Source organism: Mustelus asterias, chromosome 22 (genome assembly GCF_964213995.1).
Source record: "Mustelus asterias chromosome 22, sMusAst1.hap1.1, whole genome shotgun sequence".
NCBI lineage: Eukaryota > Metazoa > Chordata > Chondrichthyes > Carcharhiniformes > Triakidae > Mustelus > Mustelus asterias.
In genome coordinates, this window is record NC_135822.1 from 56478803 (window position 1) to 56502402 (window position 23600).

Genomic DNA, 23600 nt, shown 5'->3' on the forward strand with positions numbered 1-23600 from the left:
TCTGGCCTACATGTGAATCCAGAGCCACAGCAATGTGGTTGACTCTCAAATGCCCTCCAGGAAGGGCAATAAATGCTGGCCCAGCCAGCGACGCCCATATCCCGTGAATGAATAAAAGAGGTTAGGGGGAATAGTGGGGAGAATATGTGGGGTTAGAGGGATGGGGCCTGGGTGGGATGCTCTGTTGGAGAATCGGTGCAGATTTGATGGGCCGAATGGCCACGTCCTGCACTGTAGGGATTCTATGATACTATTCTCTCTCCACAGATGCTGTCAGACCTGCTGAGATTTTCCAGCATTTTCTGTTTTTGCGGCGTGAGCTGCAAAGTAAGGTTTTATTCCCGAAATATTTCTGAAATTGGAACCTTAAACGATTAATTCGTGGAATGGAACATAACAGCGCAGTACAGGCCCTTCGGCCCTCGATGTTGCGCCGACCAGTGGTACCAATCTAAAGCCCCTCTAACCTACACTATTCCAATATCATCCATATGTTTATCCAATGACCATTTAAATGGCCTTAATGTTGGCGAGTCCGAATAGATCTGTTTTAAAAAGAAATAAAATTCACATCAGTGTAAAAGCTCAGTGATTCTAACCTCGAGACACCATCCAGAAGAATAATAAGTATGGAGGGAAAGGGATTTGCTGCACGTTACACAGTGTGGCAATGACAATTAATCGCACGTTGTAAGCATAGGGAATTTAAAGCACGCGAGGGCAGTAGGACAAAACTATTTGTCTTGTTGCTGAGTTATATGTCGAAGCAAAGATACTGTGGCAATGGCTTTTTTTTTTGTTGAAGCAATATTGCGTCAAGAGAATTTTCTCCAATAACTTGTGGTGCTGCTTTAGATCCAACCATTCTCCTCACAGTATTTGACAGCCTGGAAGAAAGAATGGACAGAGTACCAAAGTGAGAGCTCACCACATTTGAAAATACAGAACCGAGTTCAAAAGGGTTTGTGAATCTCTGCGGAACCAACTCTGAATTCTACAGCTTGTCATCACCGAATCGCAGCTTCCCGATTTCACATTCCACCTTCCCTTTTCGCTCTCGGGTGCTTCCCCCACTTTTGTGGACTTCCAAAAAAAAAAGCCGACGGCCGCTAATCACTGCTTCCTGATTTCCAATTTCATCTCCTTCGACCCTCGCGATTCCTCACTCTTGTGGCCTTTCGCACCAGGCAGAGTTAAGTACATCGCGGAGAATGGCCGGTGGTCTGAGCAGCTGTGTAACTGCTATTCACTGCAAACCCCCTTTCCTTGCCAGAGTTGAGGCCGGTGCGCCCCTTGCTGGTTTGATTTGGTTGCAGAGTGGAGATAAACGGATGGTATGGTGAGAGAAAGCTGCAGATTGCAAAATATAAATCGCCCCTAACTAACTTGAGGCTCCAGACTAACGGCACCATAGCTCCAGTCTGCTTTTCCAACAGGATCATAGAATCGCCAGTAAAGAAGGAGGCCATTCAGCCCATCGAGTCTGCACTGACTCTGACAGAGTATCTTAGAATCAACATAGAATCTCCACAGTGCAGAAGGAGGCCATTCAGCCCATTGAACCTGCATCAACAACAATCCCACCCAGGCCCTATCTCCATAACCACACATATTTACCCTGCTAATCCCCCTGACACTAATGGACAATTTAGCATAGCCAATCAACCCAGCCTACGCATCTTTGGACACTAAGAGGCAATTTAGCATGACCAATCCACCTAGCCTACACATCGTTGGACAGTAAGGGGCAATTTAGCATGGCTAATACACCTAACCTACATTTCTTTGGACACTAAGGGGCAATTTAACGTAACCAATCCATCTAATCTGCATACCTTTGGGCACTAAGGCGCAATTTAGCATGGCCAATCCACCTAACCTACACATCTTTGGACAGTAAGGGGCATTTTAACATGGCGAATCCACCTAACCTACATTTCTTTGGACAGTAAGGGGTATTTTAAGATGGCCAATCCACCTAACCTACACATCTTTGGACACCATGGGGCAATTTAGCATAACCAATCCATCTAATCTGCATACCTTTGGACACTAAGGGACGATTTAGCATAACCAATCCACTTAACCTACACATCTTTGGACACAAAGGGACAATTTAGCATGGCCATTCCACCTAACCCACACATCTTTGTACTGTGGGAGGAAACCCACGTAGACACTTACCCAGGCCCTCACCACCCCCCCCCCCCCCCCCCAGCCCTATCGCTGTAACCCCAGGCTAATACCCCACTAACCGACACACCTTGAGACACCAAGGAGCAATTTAGCACAGCCAATCAACCTAACCACATCTTTGGAGCGTGGGAGGAAACGGAGCACCCGGAGGAAACCCACGCAGACACAGGGAGAACGTGCAGACTCCACACAGACAGTGACCCGAGGCCGGGAATTGACCCCGGGTCCTTGGCGCTGTGAGGCAGCAGTGCTAGCCACTGTGCCACAAGTCAGCTGAAACTCTGTTTACTAACATCGCATGGAAGAAAACCTATCGATACTGTCAAAGGATTTAGCAAGCGAGCGTGGGCCGGATACACATTCCTGTGATAACTGTGTGAAGAGTAGATATGAAAGTTATTTTCGTTCAAAGTCAGGAATTAGCCGGGATCACAGTATGAAGGGAGAGTCGATCTGGATACAATCAATTTGTGGAATCAAAATAATGCGGTGAAAACTCAAATACGAATTAATATGAGACACAGGGTTTAAATCAGGTTAGAATGTCATCCATGTTGTGTTTATATATCTTTACCCATTGCCATCATTACACAGAGGGTTGACGTTCTGCTTACCTGACACTTGATGGCAGTTTCTCTGTCTGTGCACCAGTGCGATGGGCCCCAGGTACATTCATCGTTTCCAAGCAACTGTGCTTTCACTTCCCTGGCACAGAGATCCAGTTCCTGTCACAAAATATATGTGAAATAAATGAAAGTCGCCTTAGTCCCAGAGGCTACTCTCCCCCTTGCGGGAGAGAGTTAACTGATGGTGATTTAAGCCGAGGGTCACTACACCTCAGGGGAGGGGCATGGCTGAGAATGTGGAGCCTTCATGGATAACCTCAGCTGGTACAGGAATTGAACCCGCGCTGTTGGCGTCATCGAATCCCTACAGTGCAGAAGGAGGCCATTCGGCCCATTGAGTCTGCACCCACAACAATCCCACCCAGGCCCTATCCCGTAACCCCACATATTCGCCCCACTAATCCCCTCTAACCCCTATGCATCCTGGGACACTAAGGGGCAATTTAGCATGGCCAGCGCACCGAACTCACACAACTTTGGACTGTGGGAGGAAACCGGAGCACTTGGAGGAAACCCACGCAGACACGGGGAGGACATGCGAACTCCACACAGGCAGTGACCCAAGCCGGGAATTGAACCCGGGTCCCTGAGGCTGTGAGGCAGCAGTGCGAACCACTGTGCCACAGAGCCACTGTCACTCAGCCTCACGAACAAGCCATCCAGCAACTGAGCTAACCAACCTCCTTTTTATTCATTAATGGATCATGGGCGTCGCTGGCTGGGCCAGCATTTATTGCCCATCCCTAGTTGCCCGAGGGCGGTTGCGAGTCAACCACATTGCTGTGGCTCTGGAGTCACATGTAGGCCAGACCGGGTAAGGACGGCAGATTTCCTTCCCTAAAGGGAACCAGATGGGTTTTTCCGACAATCGACAATGGTTTCATGGTCATCACTTAATGCCAGATATTATTTTATTGAATTCAAATTCCACCAGCTGCCGTGACGGGATTCGAACCCGGGTCCCCAGAATGTGAGCTGAGTTTCTGGATTAATAGCCTAGTGATAATACCACTAGGCCATCGCCTCCCCTCATGAGTACATAAGGACGATATTGGCTGTGGCCTCATCCTACAGTTGATACAGCTCTCTGAGAGATCCACAAAAGGGTACACTTTGCCCTTTTTACAAGATGGAGGAAGCAGTGAACCGGGTCACAATTCTCAACGTTTCCCCTCTCATGAATCTTGGCTGCGTTCCAGCTCGAAGGGTTCTCTTTGTTTCTGATACCCTGACCAAGTGGCTATTCTTCAAGCGAGCTGATGTCGACAGGTTGTTTGACTGAGACGGAACATCTGAACCTGATATCACCAGTCATTCTCACATTCTCTATCAGGTTTGTCACGAAGCAGAAATTTGATTTTAACCAGAAAATATCGAAACCTAAAACAATACAGCACAGAAGGAGGCCATTTGGCCCATTTATTCTACACCAGCCCATCACATGAATAATCAGATCGAACTCTCTCTCTAAAGTCCATTCTCAATGTGGGATACAATAGAATACAAAAGCAGGGATGTACTGCTGAGGCTTTATAAGGCTCTGGTCAGACCCCATTTGGAGTATTGTGAGCAGTTTTGGGCCCTGTATCGAAGGAAGGATGTGCCGGCCTTGGAGAGGGTCCAGAGGAGGTTCACGAGAATGATTCCGGGAATGAAAGGCTTGACGTATGAGGAGCGTTTGAGGACTCTGGGTCTGTACTCGATGGAGTTTAGAAGGATGAGGGGGGGGGATCTCATTGAAACTTACAGAATACTGTGAGGCCTGGATAGAGTGGACGTGGGGAAGATGTTTCCATGACTCGGATCCGAGGGGCACAGCCTCAGAGTAACGACCCTTTAGAACCGAGATGAGGAGGAATTTCTTCAGCCAGAGGGTTTGGTGAATCTGTGGAATTCATTGCCACAGAGGAGGCTGGGTCATTGAGTGTCTTTAAGACAGAGATAGATAGTTTTTTGTTTGATAAGGGGATCCAAGATTACGGGGAAAAGGCGGGAGAATGGGATTGAGAAATTTATCAGCCGTGATTGAATGGTGGAGCAGACTCGATGGGCCGAATGGCCTAATTCTGCTCTAATATCTTATGGTGGAGAATGAGCATGCGAACGAACCTTCATACACTTACCCCACAAAGATCTCTTTCCTCCTGGTCCTGAAGAAGAGTGTTGAGTGTGGGTTTATTGGAGCGAATGAAGTCTTCACACTGTAAGAACCAGATCAAAGGAAAAAGAATCAGCCAATTCCAATCAAATGTAACTCATAAGAACTGAAAGGCATGAGTAGACAACTTAGCCCCTTTGAGCCTGTTAACCAGAACAGCTTCTTCCCTGCTGCCATCAGACTTTGAATGGATCTACCTCACACTATGTTGATCTTTCTCTACACCCTAGCTATGACTGTAACACTACATCCTGCACCTTCTCCTTTCCACGGCGGCACAGTGGTTAGCACTGCTGCCTCACAACACCAGGGACCTGGGTTCGATTCCCGGCTCGGGTCACTGTCTGCGTGGAGTTTGCAGGTTCTCCCTGTGTCTGCGTGGGTTTCCTCGAGTGCTCCGGTTTCCTCCCACACTCCAAAGGTGTGCAGGTTAGGTGGATTGGCCATGCTAATTGCTCCCTCAGTGTACCCAAACAGGAGCCAGAGTGTGGCGATTAGGGGATTCTCACAGATTCTCTTCATTGCAGTGTTAATGTAAGCCTACTTGAGACCATAAGGCTATATAAGATATAGGAGCAGAATTAGGCCATTTGGCCCATCGAGTCTGCTTCACCATTCAATCGTGGCTGATACGATTCTCATCCCCATTCTCCTGCCTTCTCCCCCAAACCCTTGGTCCCTTTATTGATCAAGAACCTACCTATGTTGTGACACTATTAAATAAACATTCCTCTCCCTGAGCAGCCAGCATAATCATAGACCCCACACACCCGGACATTCTCTCTTCCACCTTTTTCCATCGGGAAAAAGATACAAAAGTCTGAGATCATGTACCAACCGACTCAAGGACAGTTTAGCCGGTGGCACAGTGGTTAGCACTGCTTCCTCACAGCGCCAGGGCCCCGGGTTAGACTCCCGGCTTGGGTCACTGTCTGTGTGGAGTTTGCACATTCTCCTCGTGCCTGCATGGGTTTCCTCCGGGTGCTCCGGTTTCCTCCCACAATCTGAAAGACATGCTGGTTAGGGTGCATTGACCCGAACAGGCGCTGGAGTGTGGCGACTGGGGGAATTTCACAGTAACTTCATTGCAGCGTTAATGTAAGCCTTACTCGTGACTAATAAGTAAACTACTTTTTTTCTTCCCTGCCGCCATCAGACTTTTGAATGGACCTACCTTATATTAAGCTGCTGTTTCTCTACACCTTAGCTATGACCGTAACTCTACATTCTGCACCCATCTCCTTTCCTTCTCTCCTATGATACTCTGTGAACGGTATGCTTTGTCTGTATAGCGCGCCAGAAACAATACTTTTCACTGTATCCCAGTACATGTGACAATAATAAATCAAACAATACTTTTCACTGTATCCCAGTACATGTGACAATAATAAATCAAACAATACTTTTCACTGTATCCCAGTACATGTGACAATAATAAATCAAACAATACTTTTCACTGTATCCCAGTACATGTGACAATAATAGATCAAGTCACTTTCGCTGGGTCACAGTTCCGGAGCTCCCTCCCTAACAGCACAGTGGGTGTACCTACACTACACGGACTGCAGTGGCCAAGCTGACAGTTCACCCACCACCTTCTCAGGGGTATTTCTGGTTTGGTCATGTTCCACGTTAAGCAATCATGCCTAAGATTCTAAACCACAGAGATACATGAGTGAAGTTAAGTTCCTGAATGTTCAACTGTTTTTAGTAAAATTAACTTTAAAATGGTTTCACTTCCCCTTTTCCCTTCACTCTCAATTAGGCTTCAATAACAAAGGGACCTTTTGCCACCTTCTGTTACTGGACTGCAGCCATTTCTAGGATCTGCGTGATTGGCTGTGAGCGTTTGCAAGACTGTTTCTCAGTCTCTTCCTCTTTTTAAGTTTATTTATTAATGTCACAAGTAGGCTCACATTAACACCGCAATGAAGTTACTGTGAAAATCCCCCTAGTCGCCACACTCCGGCACCTGTTTGGGTCACACCGAGGGAGAATTTAGCACCTAACCAGCACGTCTTTCGGACTGTGGGAGGGAACCGGAGCACCCGGAGGAAACCCACGCAGACACGGGGAGAATGTGCAGACTCCGCACAGACAGTGACCCGAGCCGGGAATCAAACCCGGGTCCCTGGTGCTGTGAGGCCACTGTGCTGCCCCTGTTGGTGGTCAGCATTCATTGCCCATCCCTAGTTGCCCGAGGGCAATTGAGAGTCAACCACATTGCTGTGGCTTTGGAGTCACATGTAGGCCAGACCGGGTAAGGACGGCAGATTTCCTTCCCTGAAGGGAACCAGATGGATTTTTCCGACAATCGACAATGGTTTCATGGTCATCAGTAGATTCTTAATTCCAGATATTTTTATTGAATTCAAATTCCATCATCTGCCGTGGCGGGATTCGAACCCGGGTCCCCAGAGCATTCACTGAATTTCTGGATTAACAGTCTAGTGATAATATCACGAGACCACTGTTGTTGATGCTTTGATTGTCTGATATTTAAACCAGACACTCTTTATTAATTTAACCCATCCACTCCTATTAGTGACATCCATTAACGCAACATCTGATCCCATTGCTGGCGCGGTCTACGTGATCCTTTCCAACTCTCCCTTCCACAAGGACTCACCACCAGTTTGGAGATATCAGAATACGGGTTGCAGGCCCCTGACAGAAGGATGTCCACTCCTGTGCCCTCTGTGCGAGCTGACTGGAGCTGTTGCATTAGGTTCTCACACATATCACATTCCATAATCGGCAGCACTGTGGATTGTGGGAGAAATTCAGATTAAACAGTGTCAAGAGTCGAACACAATTTCTTCCTGGCCAAACAATAAATGGGTGCTTTTAATTTATCAGCTGGAACAAGAGGAGAAACACCAATGAGAAAGTAATCGACATCAATGGAGCTTCTGATTCGCTCCGTCCGAGGGAAATACACACAGCCTCAAAGCAAGTTGATGAGAGAAATTGTTGTCATCAACAACAGGGCGGCACTGTGGTTAGCACTGCTGCCTCACAGCGCCAGGGTCCCGGGTTCCATTCCCGGCTCGGGTCGCTGTCTGTGCGGAGTCTGCACGTTCTCCCCGGGTCTGCGTGGGTTTCCTCCGGGTGCTCCGGTTTCCTCCCACAATCCAAAGATGTGCAGATTAGATGGATTAGCCATAATAAAATGCCCCTTATAGTCGAAAGACGTGTAGGTTAGGTGGATTGGCCATGCTAAATTGCTCCTTAGTGTCGAAAGATGTGTGGGTTAGGTGGATTGGCCATGCTAAATTGCCCCTTAGTGTCCAAAGATGTGCGGGTTAGGTGGATTGGCCATGCTAAATTGCCCCTTAGTGTCCAAAGATGTGCGGGTTAGGTGGATTGGCCATGCTAAATTGTCCCTTAGTGTCCCAAGATGTGCAGATTAGATGGATTAGCCATAATAAATTGCCCCTTATAGTCGAAAGACGTGTAGGTTAGGTGGATTGGCCATGCTAAATTGCCCCTTAGTGTCGAAAGATGTGTGGGTTAGGTGGATTGGCCATGCTAAATTGCCCCTTAGTGTCCAAAGATGTGCGGGTTAGGTGGATTGGCCATGCTAAATTGCCCCTTAGTGTCCAAAGATGTGTGGGTTAGGTGGATTGGCCAGGCTAAATTGCCCCTTAGTGTCCAAAGATGTGCGGGATATGTGGATTGGCCATGCTAAATTGACCCTTAGTGTCAGGGGGACTAGCTCGGGTAAATATGTGGGGTTGCGGGGATAGGGCCTGGATGGGATTGCGGTCGGCGCAGACGCGATGGGCCGAATGTCCTCCTTCTGCACTGTAGGGATTCTATGATTCTATGAATCTCTGCTGGGGGCAGTGGCCAATCCTGAACCCCGCCCAAAACTAATTGGAAAGCTTCTGTGCTCAAGTCCATTCTTTGAGCAAAGTTCTCATATTTTCCACCACACTGTGTACTGTAGAGGAAAAAGCAGACTATGAAGGCATGTGGTATGTTGGCCTTCATGGTGAGAGGACTTGAGCATGGGAATAGGGATGTTTTACCTCACTTTGGTAGCAATAATAGGAAGGGAGATTATACTTGAATGGGTGTAAATTGAGAGAGATGGAGACTCAGTGAGATCTTGGAGTCCTCATGCATCAGTCGCTGAAAGTAAGCGCGCAGGTACAGCAGGCAGTAAAGAAGGCAAATGGTATGTTGGCCTTCATAGCGAGAGGATTTGAGTAGAGGAACAGGGATACTTTGCTGCAATTGTACAGGGTGTTGGTGAGGCCACACCTGGAGTATTGTGTGCAGTATTGGTGTCCTTATCTGAGGAGGATTTCCTTCCAGAAATTCACCACCACAGAAAGTAGCTGAGGCCAGAACGTTGTGTGATTTTAAGAAGATAAAGCTCTTGGGGCTAAAGGGATCGAGGGATATTGGGGGGGGGGGAGGGGGGATCAGGATATTGAATTCGATGATCAGCCATGATCACAATGAATGGCGGAGCAGGCTTGAAGGGCCGAATGGACTACTTCATGAACCCGGGTCTCTGGTGCTGTGAGACATCAGAGCTAACCACTGTGCCACCGTTCAACAGGGATGATTTCACAGAATCATAGAATCCCTACAGTGCAGAAGGAGGCCATTCAGCCCATCGAGTCTGTACCGCCCATAATCCCAGCCAGGCCCTATTCCCGTAACCCCCCCACATTTACCCTGCTGTACCTTGACACAAAGGAGCAATTTAGCATGACCAATCCACCAAACCAGCACGCCTTTCGGACTGTGGGAGGAAACCGGAGCACCCGGAGGAAACCCACGCAGACACGGGGAGAACGTGCAGATTCCGCACAGACAGTGACTCTTATCTGAAGTTAAAAGTTCAAGTTTTAAAGTTTATTTATTAGTATCACAAGTAGCTTACATTAACATTGCAATGAAGTTACTGTGAAAATCCCCTCATCGCCACGCTCCGGTGCCCGTTCGGAGGGAGAATTTAGCATCTAACCAGCACGTCTTTCGGACTGTGGGAGGAAACCAGAGCATCCTGAGGGAAAAGACACGGGGAGAACGTGCAGATTCCACACAGACAGTGACCCAAGCCGAGAATTGAACCCGGATCCCTGGTGCTGTGAGGCAGCAGTGCTAACTCACTGTGCCACCATGTCGCCCCAAAGCAGGGAATGTTCCTGGTTTGGGAGCATCTTATTCTTGGTTTTATCAATTTAACCACAATCTTCAGCCCAGATGTAGCGGGTTTGAAATGAATGTTTTGGGTTACGGATCTCTGGTGGTTTGGATACATACCTGAGTCCCTCTTTCTAGTGGAGCACACGTGGAGTATGTAACACACAGCATTGGTTGTGAATCCTTTGAATAGTAGGTCCAAGGCAATGTCTCCTTTCTGTTCCATGAGGTTGTGACATTGTGCAAAGTATGCATTTGGGAGTCCAGAGCAGATCTTACTGGGTGGCTGGACGGCGAAGTTCTGTAAGTGAACGTCAACAAGTTCAAACATTCAAATCATCAATATAGTGCGATGATACTGTGCCTTTAAGTAATGTATTTGGGTTGTGTTTCTTGTGCAGGACGTGCTTTAGCAGTTTGTTTTTTATTATCGGTGACTCTTTGTCTGTACTCAGCAGCCCCTATTGTTACTGCAGCAGCATAATTGATCTGAATTGCTGGAATGTTTGTTTTAATCTGAACTAATGCAAGGTTGTTATGTTCGTGTTTTCCCCTGGGGGTTTTACAGAATGGGGCTTGATTCGAGTTTGGGAAAGTCATGTGACTGGGTGGGGCTAGGTTCACAGCTACTGTTCAGATACTGCTTGGGAGCTGAAGAAAGAAGAAATTGCTCTGTCTCTTTCCTTCTCTGGATTTGGAGATTTGAAGGTGGATCTTTCTCTGGAGACTGCTGTATGGGAGTCAGAAGGCAGGTTTCTTTCTGTATCTGTCCATAGGGGTTAAAAGGCTGGAGATCTAGCATCCACATGAGCATTTGGTGTCAACTGGTTCTGAAGTCGGATTTGTGGATATGGGGATATTGCTTAAATTGGAACTATAGAGATAGCTTGCAGTTAAGAATGATACCTTGTCATGTTTAAGTATTTAAATTGGTAAAAGTTATGCTAATTATTGTTGTTATATTCTAACTGTGTTCTTCAATAAAGTTTGTTATAGTAAAAGCTCCCTAGTGGGTCAATAAAATCATACCTGGAGTATTTATTTATTAGTATCACAAGTAGCTTACATAGCTCACCAATGCCAAAATAAAATGCAAAAGTTAGGATCTAGGCTAACTTCATAACATACCTTGGAGTTTCTGATCCGGTCCAGAACAATAGATTACACCGGAGAGGGGAAATCCACCGACACGTTGAAATCTGTACATTATATTTTCCGATATCGAGAGTAATGGCTTCCCGGCTGGATTAGCCGATGCACGTAAACCAAGAAATATTTTGAGTATCAGACCGAGTGTGTGTGGGATGAATTGTGGGGGTAGGGCCTGGGTGGGATTGTCGTCGGTGCAGACTCGATGGGCCGAATGGCCTCCTTCTGCACTGTAGGGTTTCTATGACTTTCTATGACTTCTATGACTTCTATCTCAGAGACCGAGGTAGTATGGTGGGCATTATTGAAAGGCTAGAATAGCTGACTTATTTCTAATTGCCCCTGAGACAATCTTGAGGCTTACGAGTCCATTTCGGAGAGCAGTTAAGAGTCGCATGTAGGTTTTTAGCAGATGGATAAAAGCGCATAATCTTGTTCACTTTTAACAATTCTTAAGTGTACCTTACCTCTCCCCATGGGGTCCCTGGCTATCCAAACAAATCCACCAAGTTCTGACCTCCTCTTACCTCCTGCTCTAATCTGCACAATCTTGATCAACATCTTGTGATGATACTTCACTGTTGACGTATTTTATGTTTGAGGGGGACTGCTTTAAAATTCAGCCCTTTCCTACCAGCAGTCAGTTTGTCTGGCGGGAATGCAGCAGATGCTGCAAAGCAGGATAATAACTCACTTTAGCGTGGAATGTGTTACTTTGTAGAAGGCTTTGTGCATTTTTGTTTACTTAAGTTCTCCTGAATTTTCAGATTGGAATGGTTGACAGGGTCATGTGATATGAGGCTAATGAGAGGAGCTAGACTTGTAGCAGGAACAAAAACAGTTTCATTTTCATTTTAAAGGGAGTTAGTGACTGGAGCTGTTAAGAAGAAAAGACTTTCTCACTCCCTGAAAGGTCCAAAGTTGTTACCCAAGTTAGAGCAAGTATATCTGTGTTTGCTAACTATTTAACTAAGTGCGGCATGGTGGCACAGTGGTTAGCACTGATGCTTCACAGCGCCAGGGACCCGGGGTCAGCTCCAGCCTTGGGTGACTGTGTGGAGTTTACACGTTCTCCCCATGTCTGCGTGAGTTTCCTTCAGGTGCTCTGGTTTCTTCCCACAGTCCAAAGATGTGCAGGGTAGGTTGATTGGCCATGCTAAATTGTCCCTTAGTGTCAGGGGGATAATCAGGATAAATATGTGCCATTATTGTGCGGTTGTTGTGGGTGTAGACTTTATGAGCCGAAAGGCCTCTTTCTGCACTGTAGAGATTCTATGATTCCGTGATTTTTAAAGTGAGATTTAAGGCTATCGGAGAAATATTGCTTAATTGGAACTGAACTAATGATAAGTTAGAAATTGAGTCTTTTTTTGGGGGGTTTAAAGATTGTTCAATGATTAAGAGTTAAGCTGTTTCATTTTGTTAGCATTGTACTTAAACTGTGTTATGGGTAAAGCTCGCTTTGATATAAAAAAGATTCCTAATTTGTCAGTGAAATTACTCCTGAGGGTGAGGCACCCTTTCCTGACACATATGTCAAAATTGTTAGGATCTAATCTGCCTTCATGATATTCCTTGGGGTTCGGATCCAGCACCCAAACAATTTAAATGTCTTGGTGGAGTTGCGTATGAGTGAATCGTGGCGTGATTCCATTGGAAAGGTGGGAAATGTCAGATTAGGGTCGGGACTTATAAACTTTGGCCAACTCTGGGATTTTTGCGAAGACATGAAAGTCTGGGCCGGCGTCATGGAAAAGGGGAGAAAATTAGTGGACTTGTACAGCAGATCCACAGATAGGAATACTTTGCATTACTTTTTGGGCACAGGACTTTTGGATTCCCAGAATTGCAGATCTTTATTTGGTTCAGACACAGTGACCCACCTCAGGTTGCTTTTTGGACATTGATATCTTCAATTTCTTCATGATAAATTGGCAGAGGTTGCACACGAACCCGTCTCTGGAAAGTGGACCCTGTACAACGGAAACAAAACATCAGTGTACATTTGAAACTACAGTACTGAATGGAGAAGCGAGTTTGCGCTGGGAATGGAATACGTTCCACTATCTCTAACCATCACACCCAACTCCCAGGCTACGATGCAGAGTAAACATAGAAACATAGAAACTAGAAGCAGGAGGAGGCCATTCGGCCCTTCGAGCCTGCTCCACCATTCATTATGACCACGGCTGACCATCAAATTCAATATCCCGATCCCCCGCTGAAGCGTGATATATCAAACGGGAGGCAGGATGTACTCGGGAAATAAAGGCTTTTATTGCCAACAATAACAGAGCTACTATATACAATATACAATCCCAGACTAAAGGGTCACCAGGCAGAGCAGTGACCTTTATACCTCTCCCAGGAGGCGGAGCCAACTGGGGTGTACCATAGGACTATATTAACAGGTAGAACAGCCCAACCCTAACCCCAACAGTAACATATCTACAGACTCATAGTACTGGCCAGACCATGGCTCAGCACTACCTGGTGGGAACCAACAATGGTTCACCACACCCGCTTCCCCCCATATCCCTCGATCCCTTTAGCCCCAAGAGCGAAATCTAATTTCTTCTTGAAATCACACAACTTTTTGGCCTCAACTACTTTCTGTGGGAGTGAATTCCACACATTCACCACCCTCTGGGTGAAGAAATTTCTCCCCACCTTAGTTCTAAAAGGTTTACCCCCTTATCCTCAAACTATGACCCCTAGTTCTGGGCTCCCCCCACCATCGGGAACATTCTTTCTGAATCTACCCTGTCTAACCCTGTTAGAATTTTATAAGTTTCTATGAGATCCCCTCTCACTCTTCTAAACTCCAGTGAATATAATCCTAACCGACTTAGTCTCTCCTCATATGACAGACCTGCCATCCCAGGAATCAGCCTGGTAAACCTTCGCTGCACTCCCTCTATAGCAAAGCTCCATGTATTCTGTTCCATCAGTGCGTCCCAACCCTAACCTCAGACAACATTCCTTCATCTACACAAGTGTAGCATTTTTCTAGATTTCTTGTGCCACTCTTATCCTGTAACCTCTGAGGTCGGTGGCTAATTTGATGCCAAATTAGAGGCATGTTTCATTGCACGCACAGGCCCATGTGGGATGAGACTGGCCCTGCCAAATCTCATTCCACCTCCCCCCCCCTTTACACCCTCCTGATGTTTATCCTCGCAGTCTGGACTGGATTCAAACTCTGGGGCTGGGATTATACCTGGACATTTCAGATGTCCAAACCCACGATCGCTTCCATCTAGAAGGACAAGGTGCAGCAGACACATGGGGAACACCACCACCTGCAAGTTCCCCTCCGAGCCACTCACCATCCTGACTTGGAAATATATCGGCCGTTCCTTCGCAGTCGCTGGGTCAAAAATCCCTGGAATTCCCTCCCTAACGGCATTGTGGGTCAACCCACAGCACGTGGACTGCAGCGATTCAAGATGGCGGCTCACCACCACCTTCTCAAGGGGCAATTAGAGATGGGCAATAAAGGCTGGGCCCAGCCAGCGACGCCCATGTCCCGAGAATGAATGAAAAAAAAGTGAAAGGTTCATTTGAAAATGTGAAAAGTGGGAAGTCAGTGACCTAGTGGTATTATCACTGGACTAGTAATCCAGACACACAGGGTAATGTTCTGGGGACCCGGGTTCGAATCCCACCACGGCAGATGGTGAAATTTAAAATGGATAAAAATCGGAAATTAAGAATCCACTGATGACCATGAAACCATTGTTGGAAAAACCCATCTGGTTCCCTTTAGGGAAGGAAATCTGCCGTCCTTACCCGGTCTGGCCTACATGTGACTCCAGAGCCACAGCAATGTGGTTGACTCTCAACTGCCCTCTGAAATGGCCTCGCAAGCCACTCAGTTCAAGGGCAACTAGGGATGGGCAATAAATGCTGGGCCCAGCCAGTGATGCCCATGTCCGATGAATGAATAGGTAAAGGAAAAGTCCTCTGCAACTTGGAGATGGCTTTGGGTGCATTGTTCTAAACACACTGAGAATTGATTCATGCCAAACTGATCATGTATCTGCTGTACTTAACGAAGGTAATGGTTGTTATTTTCAGAGATACACTCGAGTTCCATCATACACATTTTATTTTGGAAAATAAGTCACTTTATTGGGTTGGGTCACTGTCTGTGTGGAGTTTACACATTCTCCCCGTGTCTGCATGGGTTTCCTCCGGGTGCTTCGGTTTCCTCCCACAGTCCAAAGATGTGCAGGTTAGGGGATTGGCCATGCTAAATTGCCCCTTAGTGTCCAACGATGTGCAGGTTAGGTGGGTTGGCCGTGCTAAATTGTCCCTTAGTGTCCAAAGATGTGCAGGTTAGGGGGATTGGCCATGCTAAATTGCCCCTTAGTGTCCAAAGATGTGCAGGTTAGGGGGATTGGCCATGCTAAATTGCCCCTTAGTGTCCAACGATGTGCAGGTTAGGTGGATTGGCCGTGTTAAATTGCCCCTTAGTGTGCAAAGATGTGCAGGTTAGGTGGGTTGGCTGTGCTAAATTGTCCCTTAGTGTCCAAAGATGTGCAGGTTAGGGGGATTGGCCATGCTAAATTGCCCCATAGTGTCCAAAGATGTGCAGGTTAGGGGGATTGGCCATGCTAAATTGCCCTTTAGTGTCCAAAGATGTGTAGGTTAGATGGATTGGCCATGCTAAATTGCCCCTTAGTATCCAAAGATGTGCAGGTTAGGTGGGTTGGCCATGCTAAATTGCCCCTTAGTATCCAAAGATGTGCGGGTTAGGTGGATTGGCCATGCTAAATTGCCCCTTAGTATCCAAAGATGTGTAGGTTAGGTGGATTGGCCATGCTAAATTGCCCCTTAGTGTCAGGGGGACTAGGTAGGGTAAATGCATGGGGTTAGGGCCTGGGTGGGATTGTGGTCGGTGCAGACCCGATCGGCCGAATGACCTCCTTCTTAGTCAATAACAGAACGGAAATCAACTCTCCCCCCACTCTCCCCAGCATCCACCCCCCCCTCCCCCACCCACCCCCACACACACACACACTTAACGCCCACCAACGCTGGGATTTCTAGATGATCAAAATCTTACCAGTTCCTGTTCCAAGCTCGCGTTGTAGAGTGGAATCTCATGGACCACAGGGATGGCATTGGAGAGAGGCACCCGCTGATGCTTGCACAGACCAAGAGCGGCACACACCACATCTGGTTTCTGTAGGAATTGAAGAGAGAGGCCCGTGAGAGAGAGGCTTTGGGCTAAATAGTTACCCCACCCCCTCCCACTCCCCTTAGAACTGGACCTGTCCTTTCAGACACCACTTCCTTCATGAATATAGTCAGGTGGAGGTCATGTTTTGCGAGGGAATTTCTCCATAATAGCCTGGATCTTTCAAATAAGAGCATAAGAAGCTTAAAAAATTAACTAACTCAGCTTTAACTTGACTACATTTTGAAACTCGGAAGGCATGCTGGGTTAGCTGGAAAATTGACTGCATTTTTGACAAGTACAATTCCAGCAAAACAGGCTTTTTATAAACCAAACAAAACTTTTCATAAACAATAGGGTGGCACGGTGGCACGGTGGTTAGCACTGCTGCCTCACAGCGCCAGGGGCCTGGGTTCGATTCCCGGCTCGGCTCACTGTCTGTGCAGAGTTTGCACGTTCTCCCCGTGTCTGCGTGGGTTTCCTCCGGGTGCTCCGGTTTCCTCCCGCAGTCCAAAGACATGCTGGTTGGGTGCATTGGCCCAAACAGGCGCCAGAGTGTGGCGACCGGGGGAATTTCACAATAACTTCATTGCAGTGTTAACGTAAGCCTTACTTGTGACTAATAAATACATTTGAACTTTAAAGATGTGCGGGTCAGGTTGATTGGCCATGGTAAATTGACCCTAGTGTCGGGGGGATTAGCAGGGTAAATGTGTGGGGTTATGGGGGTAGGGCCTGGGTGGGATTGTGGTCGGTTCAGATGCGATGGGCTGAATGGCCTCCTTCTGCACTGTAGGGATTCTATGATTCTATGAACAGCTGTGAGGCCAGTTTCTCCAAATTAGAGACAGCATGTGCCAAACAATTTCAATAACGAATCACATATATTGTAGTTTCATCTCTCTGTTGTTAGTTCAGTTCAGTTTGTTCTTGAGTTCTGTTTTGATTAATACAGGACCGGCTTCTTCTGTTGGAGGCCATTCGACCCACCAAGTCTGCACCGACTCTCCAACAGAGCATCCCACCAGGCCTTATTCCCATTGCCCCATGTATTTACCCAGCTATTCCACCTAACTACATATCTTGGGACAGTAACAAGACTAGGTGTTACCCAGTCGAAATCATGAGCATTCTCCTCTTACTCTAAGTCGCGTGGAGACAAAATTGTTTCTTCTCCCTCTGCGACTGGATCCTGAACTTCCTAACCCACAGACCGCAGTCAGTAAGGACAGGCAACGACACCTCCTCCATGATCATCCTCAACACCGGTGCCTCACAAGACTGTGTTCTCAGCCCCCTACTATACTCCTTATACACCTCTGACTGTACAGCCAAATTCCCCTCCAACTCGATTTTCAAGCTTGCTGACGACACCACTGTAGTGGGTCGGATCTCAAACAATGACGAGACAGAGTACAGGAATGAGATAGAGAATCTGGTGAACTGGTGCAGCAACAATAATCTCTCCCTCAATGTCAACAAAACGAAGGAGATTGCCATCGACTTCAGGAAGCGTAGTGGATAACATACCCCTGTCTACATCTTTGGGGACAAAGTAGAAATGATCGAGAGCTTCAAGTTTTTAGATGTTCAGATCACCAACAACCTGTCTTGGTCCCCCCTTGCTGACACTATAGTTAAGAAAGCCCACCAACGCCTCTACTTTCTCAGAAGACTAAGTAAATTTGGCATGTCCGCTACAACTCTCACCAAGTTCTACAGATGCACCATAGAAAGCATTCTTTCCGGATGTATCACAGCTTGGTATGGGCTCCTGCTCTGCCCAAGACCGCAAGAAACTACAAAGAGTTGAGAACATAGCCCAGTCCATCACGCAAACCAGCCTCCCATCCATTGACTCTGTCTACACATCCCACTGCCTCGGGAAAGCAGCCAGCATAATTAAGGACCCCACATACCCTAGACATATTCTCTTCCACCTTCTTCCATCGGGAGAAAGATAAAAAAGTGTGAGGTCACGTATCAACCGACTCAAGAACAGCTTCTTCCCTGCTGCCATCGGACTTTTGAATGGACCTACCTTGCATTAAGTTGATCTTTCTCTACACCCTAGCTATGACTGTAACATTACATTCTGCACCCTCTCCTTTCCTTCTCTATGAACGGTATGCTTTGTCTGTATAGCGTGTAAGAATCAGTACTTTCCACTGTATCCAATACATGTGACAATAATAAATCAAATCAAATCAAATCACGTTAAGCCTTTCAATTACCCTCATACGGAACTTACCATCCCTTTCTCAAGTAAGGCAAATACGATGGCCAGATAGGAATCAATATAGTGGTCACACTGGTCTGCAACCTCTTTGACTGGGATCAAATGACAGCCTTTGTGCAAAACAGCTTCCAAAGCACTCTGTAAAAAGAGAGAGAGAGAAAACACTGGCTGATTCACAGGCACAGGACAGTAGAGAATGTACAACGTGCGATTTTAAACCTGTGCACACAACTTAAAATACACCAAACATGGTCCACAATGGAAAATGTATCATTCTGCGTCCATCTGACAGCCAAACAATTCTATTAGTGCTGCTGCCTCACAGCGCCAGGGACCCGGGTTCGATTCCCGGCTTGCGTCACTGTCTGTGCGGAGTCTGCACGTTCTCCCCCGTGTCTGCGTGGGTTTCCCCCGGATGCTCCGGTTTCCTCCCACAGTCCGAAAGACGTGCTGGTCAGGTGCTAAATTCTCCCTCGGTGTAACCCAAACAGACGCTGGAGTGTGGCGACTGGGGGATTTTCACAATAACTTCATTGCAGTGTTAATGTAAGCCTACTTGTGACACTGACAAATAAACTTTAAAACTTTATGCGTTAAGTTTCCGTTTCTTTGCTCTCACTTTTTGAAGGGCTCCCACACACAAACAGATGTCCCTCCAACGAGTTTCATTGGATATAGTAGCATTGGAGGCAGTCCAAAGTAGACTCACCAGGCTAATTCCTGGGATGAGGGTTATCCTATCAAGAGGGACTAAATAGTCTTGGTCTGTATTCCTTGGAATTTAGAAGAGTGAGGAGTGCCCTTAAACATATAAGAGATCCTGAGGGGGCTTGAGAGGGTGGATGGTGAGATGTTTTCACTCTTGGGAGAGTCTCGAACAAGGGGACATGTCGACAAGATAAAGGACCGGTCATTTAAAACTGAGGTGCGTAGAAATCTCTTCTCACAGAGGGTCGTGAATCTCTGGAATTCTCTGCCCCAAAGGGTAGTCGAGGCTGGATCATTAGAACTATTCAAAGTGGAGGTGGATAAGTATTTGCTAGATCGAGGAATAGAGGGAATTTGGGGAAATGGCACAGAAAAGGAGTTGAGGCAGGCATAGATCAACCATTGAATGGTGGGACAGGCTTGAAGGGCCGAATGGCCTACTCCTGCTTCTATTTCTTGTGTTCTTGTGCAGGTTTATCAGCGGGAGGCATGTAGTTTATTAATGCGTCTCCTTGGTCAGTTCCCAGAAATGATCCAGCCAGGAGTACCCTGCCTATCAGCTTAATCCTCACTGAGAGACGGCACGGTGGCACAGTGGTTAGCACTGCTGCCACACAGCGCCAGGGACCCGGGTCCGATTCCCAGCTTGGGTCACCGTCTGTGTGGAGTTTGCACGTTTTCCCCGTGCCTGCGTGGGTTTCCTCCCACAGTCCAAAGATGTGCAGGTTAGGTGGATTGGCCATGGTAAATTGCCCCTTAGTGTACAAAGATGTGCAGGTTAGGGGGATTGGCCGTGCTAAATTGCCCCTTAGTGTCCAAAGATGTGTAGGTTAGGTGGATTGGCCATACTAAATTGCCCCTTAGTGTCCAAAGATGTGCAGGTTAGGTGGATTAGCCATGCTAAATTGCCCCTTAGTGTCCAAAGATGTGCAGGTTAGGTGGATTGGCCATGCTAAATTGCCCCTTAGTGTCCAAAGATGTGCAGGTTAGGGGGATTGGCCATGCTAAATTGCCCCTTAGTGTCCAAAGATGTGCAGGTTAGGTGGATTGGCCATGCTAAATTGCCCATTAGTGTCCAAAGATGTGCAGGTTAGGTGGATTGGCCATGTTAAATTGCCCCTTAGTGTCCAAAGATGTGTAGGTTAGGGGGATTGGCCATGCTAAATTGCCCCTTAGTGTCCAAAGATGTGTAGGTTAGGGGGATTGGCCATGCTAAATTGCCCCTTAGTGTCCAAAGATGTGTAGGTTAGGGGGATTGGCCATGCTAAATTGCCCCTTAGTGTCCAAAGATGTGCAGGTTAGGGGGATTGGCCATGCTAAATTGCCCCTTAGTGTCCAAAGATGTGCAGGTTAGGTGGATTGGCCATGCTAAATTGCCCATTAGTGTCCAAAGATGTGCAGGTTAGGTGGATTGGCCATGCTAAATTGCCCCTTAGTGTCCAAAGATGTGTAGGTTAGGTGGATTGGCCATGCTAAATTGCCCCTTAGTGTCCAAAGATGCGCAGGTTAGGTGGATTGACCATGGTAAGTATGTGGAGTTACGGGGGTGACGGCCTGGGTTAGGTACTCTGTCAGAGAGTCGGAGCAGAGCCATTGGCCGAATGGCCTCTTCTGCACTTTTGGGATTCTATAAGAGAGCCAGTGCAGGTTTCATCTCCAAGGCAGGTCGCCGGTCAGAAGCTGCATCCTGGAACAGATTACCATCCGTTCCTCTCCTGAGATACATTACACCTCCACTGGCAATGTCCATGGGCTAATTTTCAGGATGTAGGAGGGAAATGATTTGCTGTCCTGCCTGGCAAAGGGGGGGGGGGGGTAATGTCAGTGCCAAATAAAGCCTTGATACCCTCCTCGCAGTCAAGTCCATGAATCCTCCTTCCTGTAGCTGAGGCAGGAAGGGCTGGGACACAATGATGGGAACACCAGACACTAATACGTAACGAATTCTCGGGAGGGTGATCCTTCAGTGATCAAAGAGCCAGTCCCTGCAATCAGCTTTGCAGCAAAGCTCTAACTTCTCAGAAGACTAAGGAAGTTTGCCATGTCCGCTACGACTCTCACCAACTTTTACAGATCACCATAAAAAGTATCCTTTCCGAATATATCACAGCTTGGTATGGGGCTCCTGCTCTGAACAAGACAACAAGAAACTACAAAGAGTCGTGAATGTAGCCCAGTCCATCACACAAACCAGCCTCCCATCCATTGACTCCGTCTACACTTCCCGCTGCCTCAGGAAAAGCAGCCAGCATAATCAAGGATCCCACGCACCTCGGACATTCTCTCTTGCACCTTCTTCCGTCGGGAAAAAGATACAAAAATCTGAGGTCACGTACCAACTGCCTCAAGAACAGCTTCTTCCCTGCTGCTGTCAGACTTTTGAATGGACCTACCTCGCACGAAGATGATCTTTCTCTACACCCTAGCTGTGACTGTAACACTACAATCTGCATCCTCTCCTTTCCTTCTCCCCTATGTACTCTATGAATAGTACGTTTTGTCTGAATAGCGCGCAAGAAACAATACTTTTCACTGTATCCCAGTACATGTGACAATAATAAATCAAACAATACTTTTCACTGTATCCCAGTACATGTGACAATAATAAATCAAACAATACTTTTCACTGTATCCCAGTACATGTGACAATAATAAATCAAACAATACTTTTCACTGTATCCCAGTACATGTGACAATAATAAATCAAACAATACTTTTCACTGTATCCCAGTACATGTGACAATAATAAATCAAACAATACTTTTCACTGTATCCCAATACATGTGACAATAATAAATCAAATCAGATCAACATCAGTTCAGGTTTCTCCCCTCGCTCTGAGTATTAACTACAGTTACAACAATATTTAACTTTCTCGATGTTTGGGATCTCTAGGTTTCCCAATCCCGGCCCAAGTGTCTTACCCGTGACCAGTACCTGCATGGTTTTGTCCTTCAATATGTCATCGATCGCCCCAATAAACCTTTTGCACAAATCGCAGACGTTGTCATTCTGGAAAAGAAGAATCCATTGTAATTCACGGTGAATATCCCTTTGTTTGCGACTCAGCCTTTTACATGTCAATTATCCCACACTTCCTCCCAGTTTTCATCCACTTCCTCTCCTAGCACTGGGGATGTGGCTCAACTGAGCTTCTTAAATATACGGATGGCACGGTGACGCTGTGGTTAGCACTGCTGCCTCGCAGCGCCAGGGACCCGGGCTCGATCCCCAGCCTCGGGTCACTGTCTGTGTGGAGTTTCCACGTTCTCCCCGTGTCTGCATGGGTTTCCTCCGGGTGCTCCGGTTTCCTCCCGCAGTCCAAAAGATGAATAGATCGGGTGGATTGGCCATGCTAAATTGCCCCTTAGTGTCCCAAAGATGTGCAGGTTAGGTGGATTGGCCATGCTAAATTGTCCCTTACATCCAAAGATGTACAGGTTAGGGGAATTAGTGCGGTCAATACTGGGGTTACGGGGATAGGGTGGGAGGTGACCTTAGTGAGATACTCTGTTGGAGAGACGGTGCAGGCTTGATGGGCCAAGTGGCCTCCTTCTGCACTGTAGGGATTCTACGATTCTTTGAAAAGAGTGAGTGTTGATGGGCTATTTGACTGCTGTGGCATCACAATGAACACTCACACATAAAAATGAACAAGGAGAATGAGTGATGCAGTAACAGATTGGTGTTGTTTAAGTGCTTTACAACCAGTGGGTTACTAGTTGAAGCGCAGTCACTGGGTAAACACAGCAGTATAATGTGGATAGTAAAGATATCACCAGCTCACACTTGGCAGAAAGTGAGAGGAGCCCTGGCTGATTTAAAGAGGCGGTCAGTTCGTAGGCAGAGCCAAGTGCAACATGGGACGTCACTGGTTGGTCAGTATTTATTGCCCATCCCTAGTTGCCCGAGGGCAGCTGAGAGTCAACCACATTGCTGTGGCTCTGGAGTCACATGTAGGCCAGACCGGGTAAGGACGGCAGATTTCCTTCCCTAAAGGACATGAGTGACCCAGATGGGTTTTTGCGACGATTGACAATGGTTCCATGGGCCGGGATTCTTCCAAATTCGCCTGAAAACGGGAGCAAATCCTGCTGGGTTTTTTTTTAAGCGGGATTTTCAGATTGAGTCTCCCACACTCTGAGCACTGCAGGCTGCCCTTAGCGTGATTCACTC

At 47.0% G+C, this 23600-nt stretch overlaps 1 protein-coding gene across 1 annotated transcript; it reads right to left on the reverse strand.

Moving 5' to 3' along the window:
• Nucleotides 1–407: 407 nt before the first annotated feature.
• Nucleotides 408–22450, reverse strand: LOC144510063 (prosaposin-like). Its single transcript, XM_078239292.1, has 9 exons — nucleotides 22362–22450; nucleotides 18729–18854; nucleotides 16364–16483; nucleotides 13176–13265; nucleotides 10264–10444; nucleotides 7610–7743; nucleotides 4946–5023; nucleotides 2811–2921; nucleotides 408–887 (listed from the first exon to the last, which is right to left on the reverse strand). The coding sequence occupies exons 1-9, from the start codon at nucleotides 22365–22367 to the stop codon at nucleotides 852–854; spliced, it is 882 nt and encodes a 293-aa protein (XP_078095418.1). The 5' UTR covers nucleotides 22368–22450; the 3' UTR covers nucleotides 408–851.
• Nucleotides 22451–23600: the final 1150 nt, after the last annotated feature.

What these genes read in the sequence shown, in the direction of transcription:
- LOC144510063 (XM_078239292.1), bottom strand. An exon ending in CACTAGAAAGAGGGACTCAG is followed by an intron (nt 7,744 to 10,263) that starts GTATGTATCCAA and finishes CACAATCCACAG; the next exon opens with TGCTGCCGATTATGGAATGT. An exon ending in CTGATATCTCCAAACTGGTG is followed by an intron (nt 5,024 to 7,609) that starts GTGAGTCCTTGT and finishes TGGTTCTTACAG; the next exon opens with TGTGAAGACTTCATTCGCTC.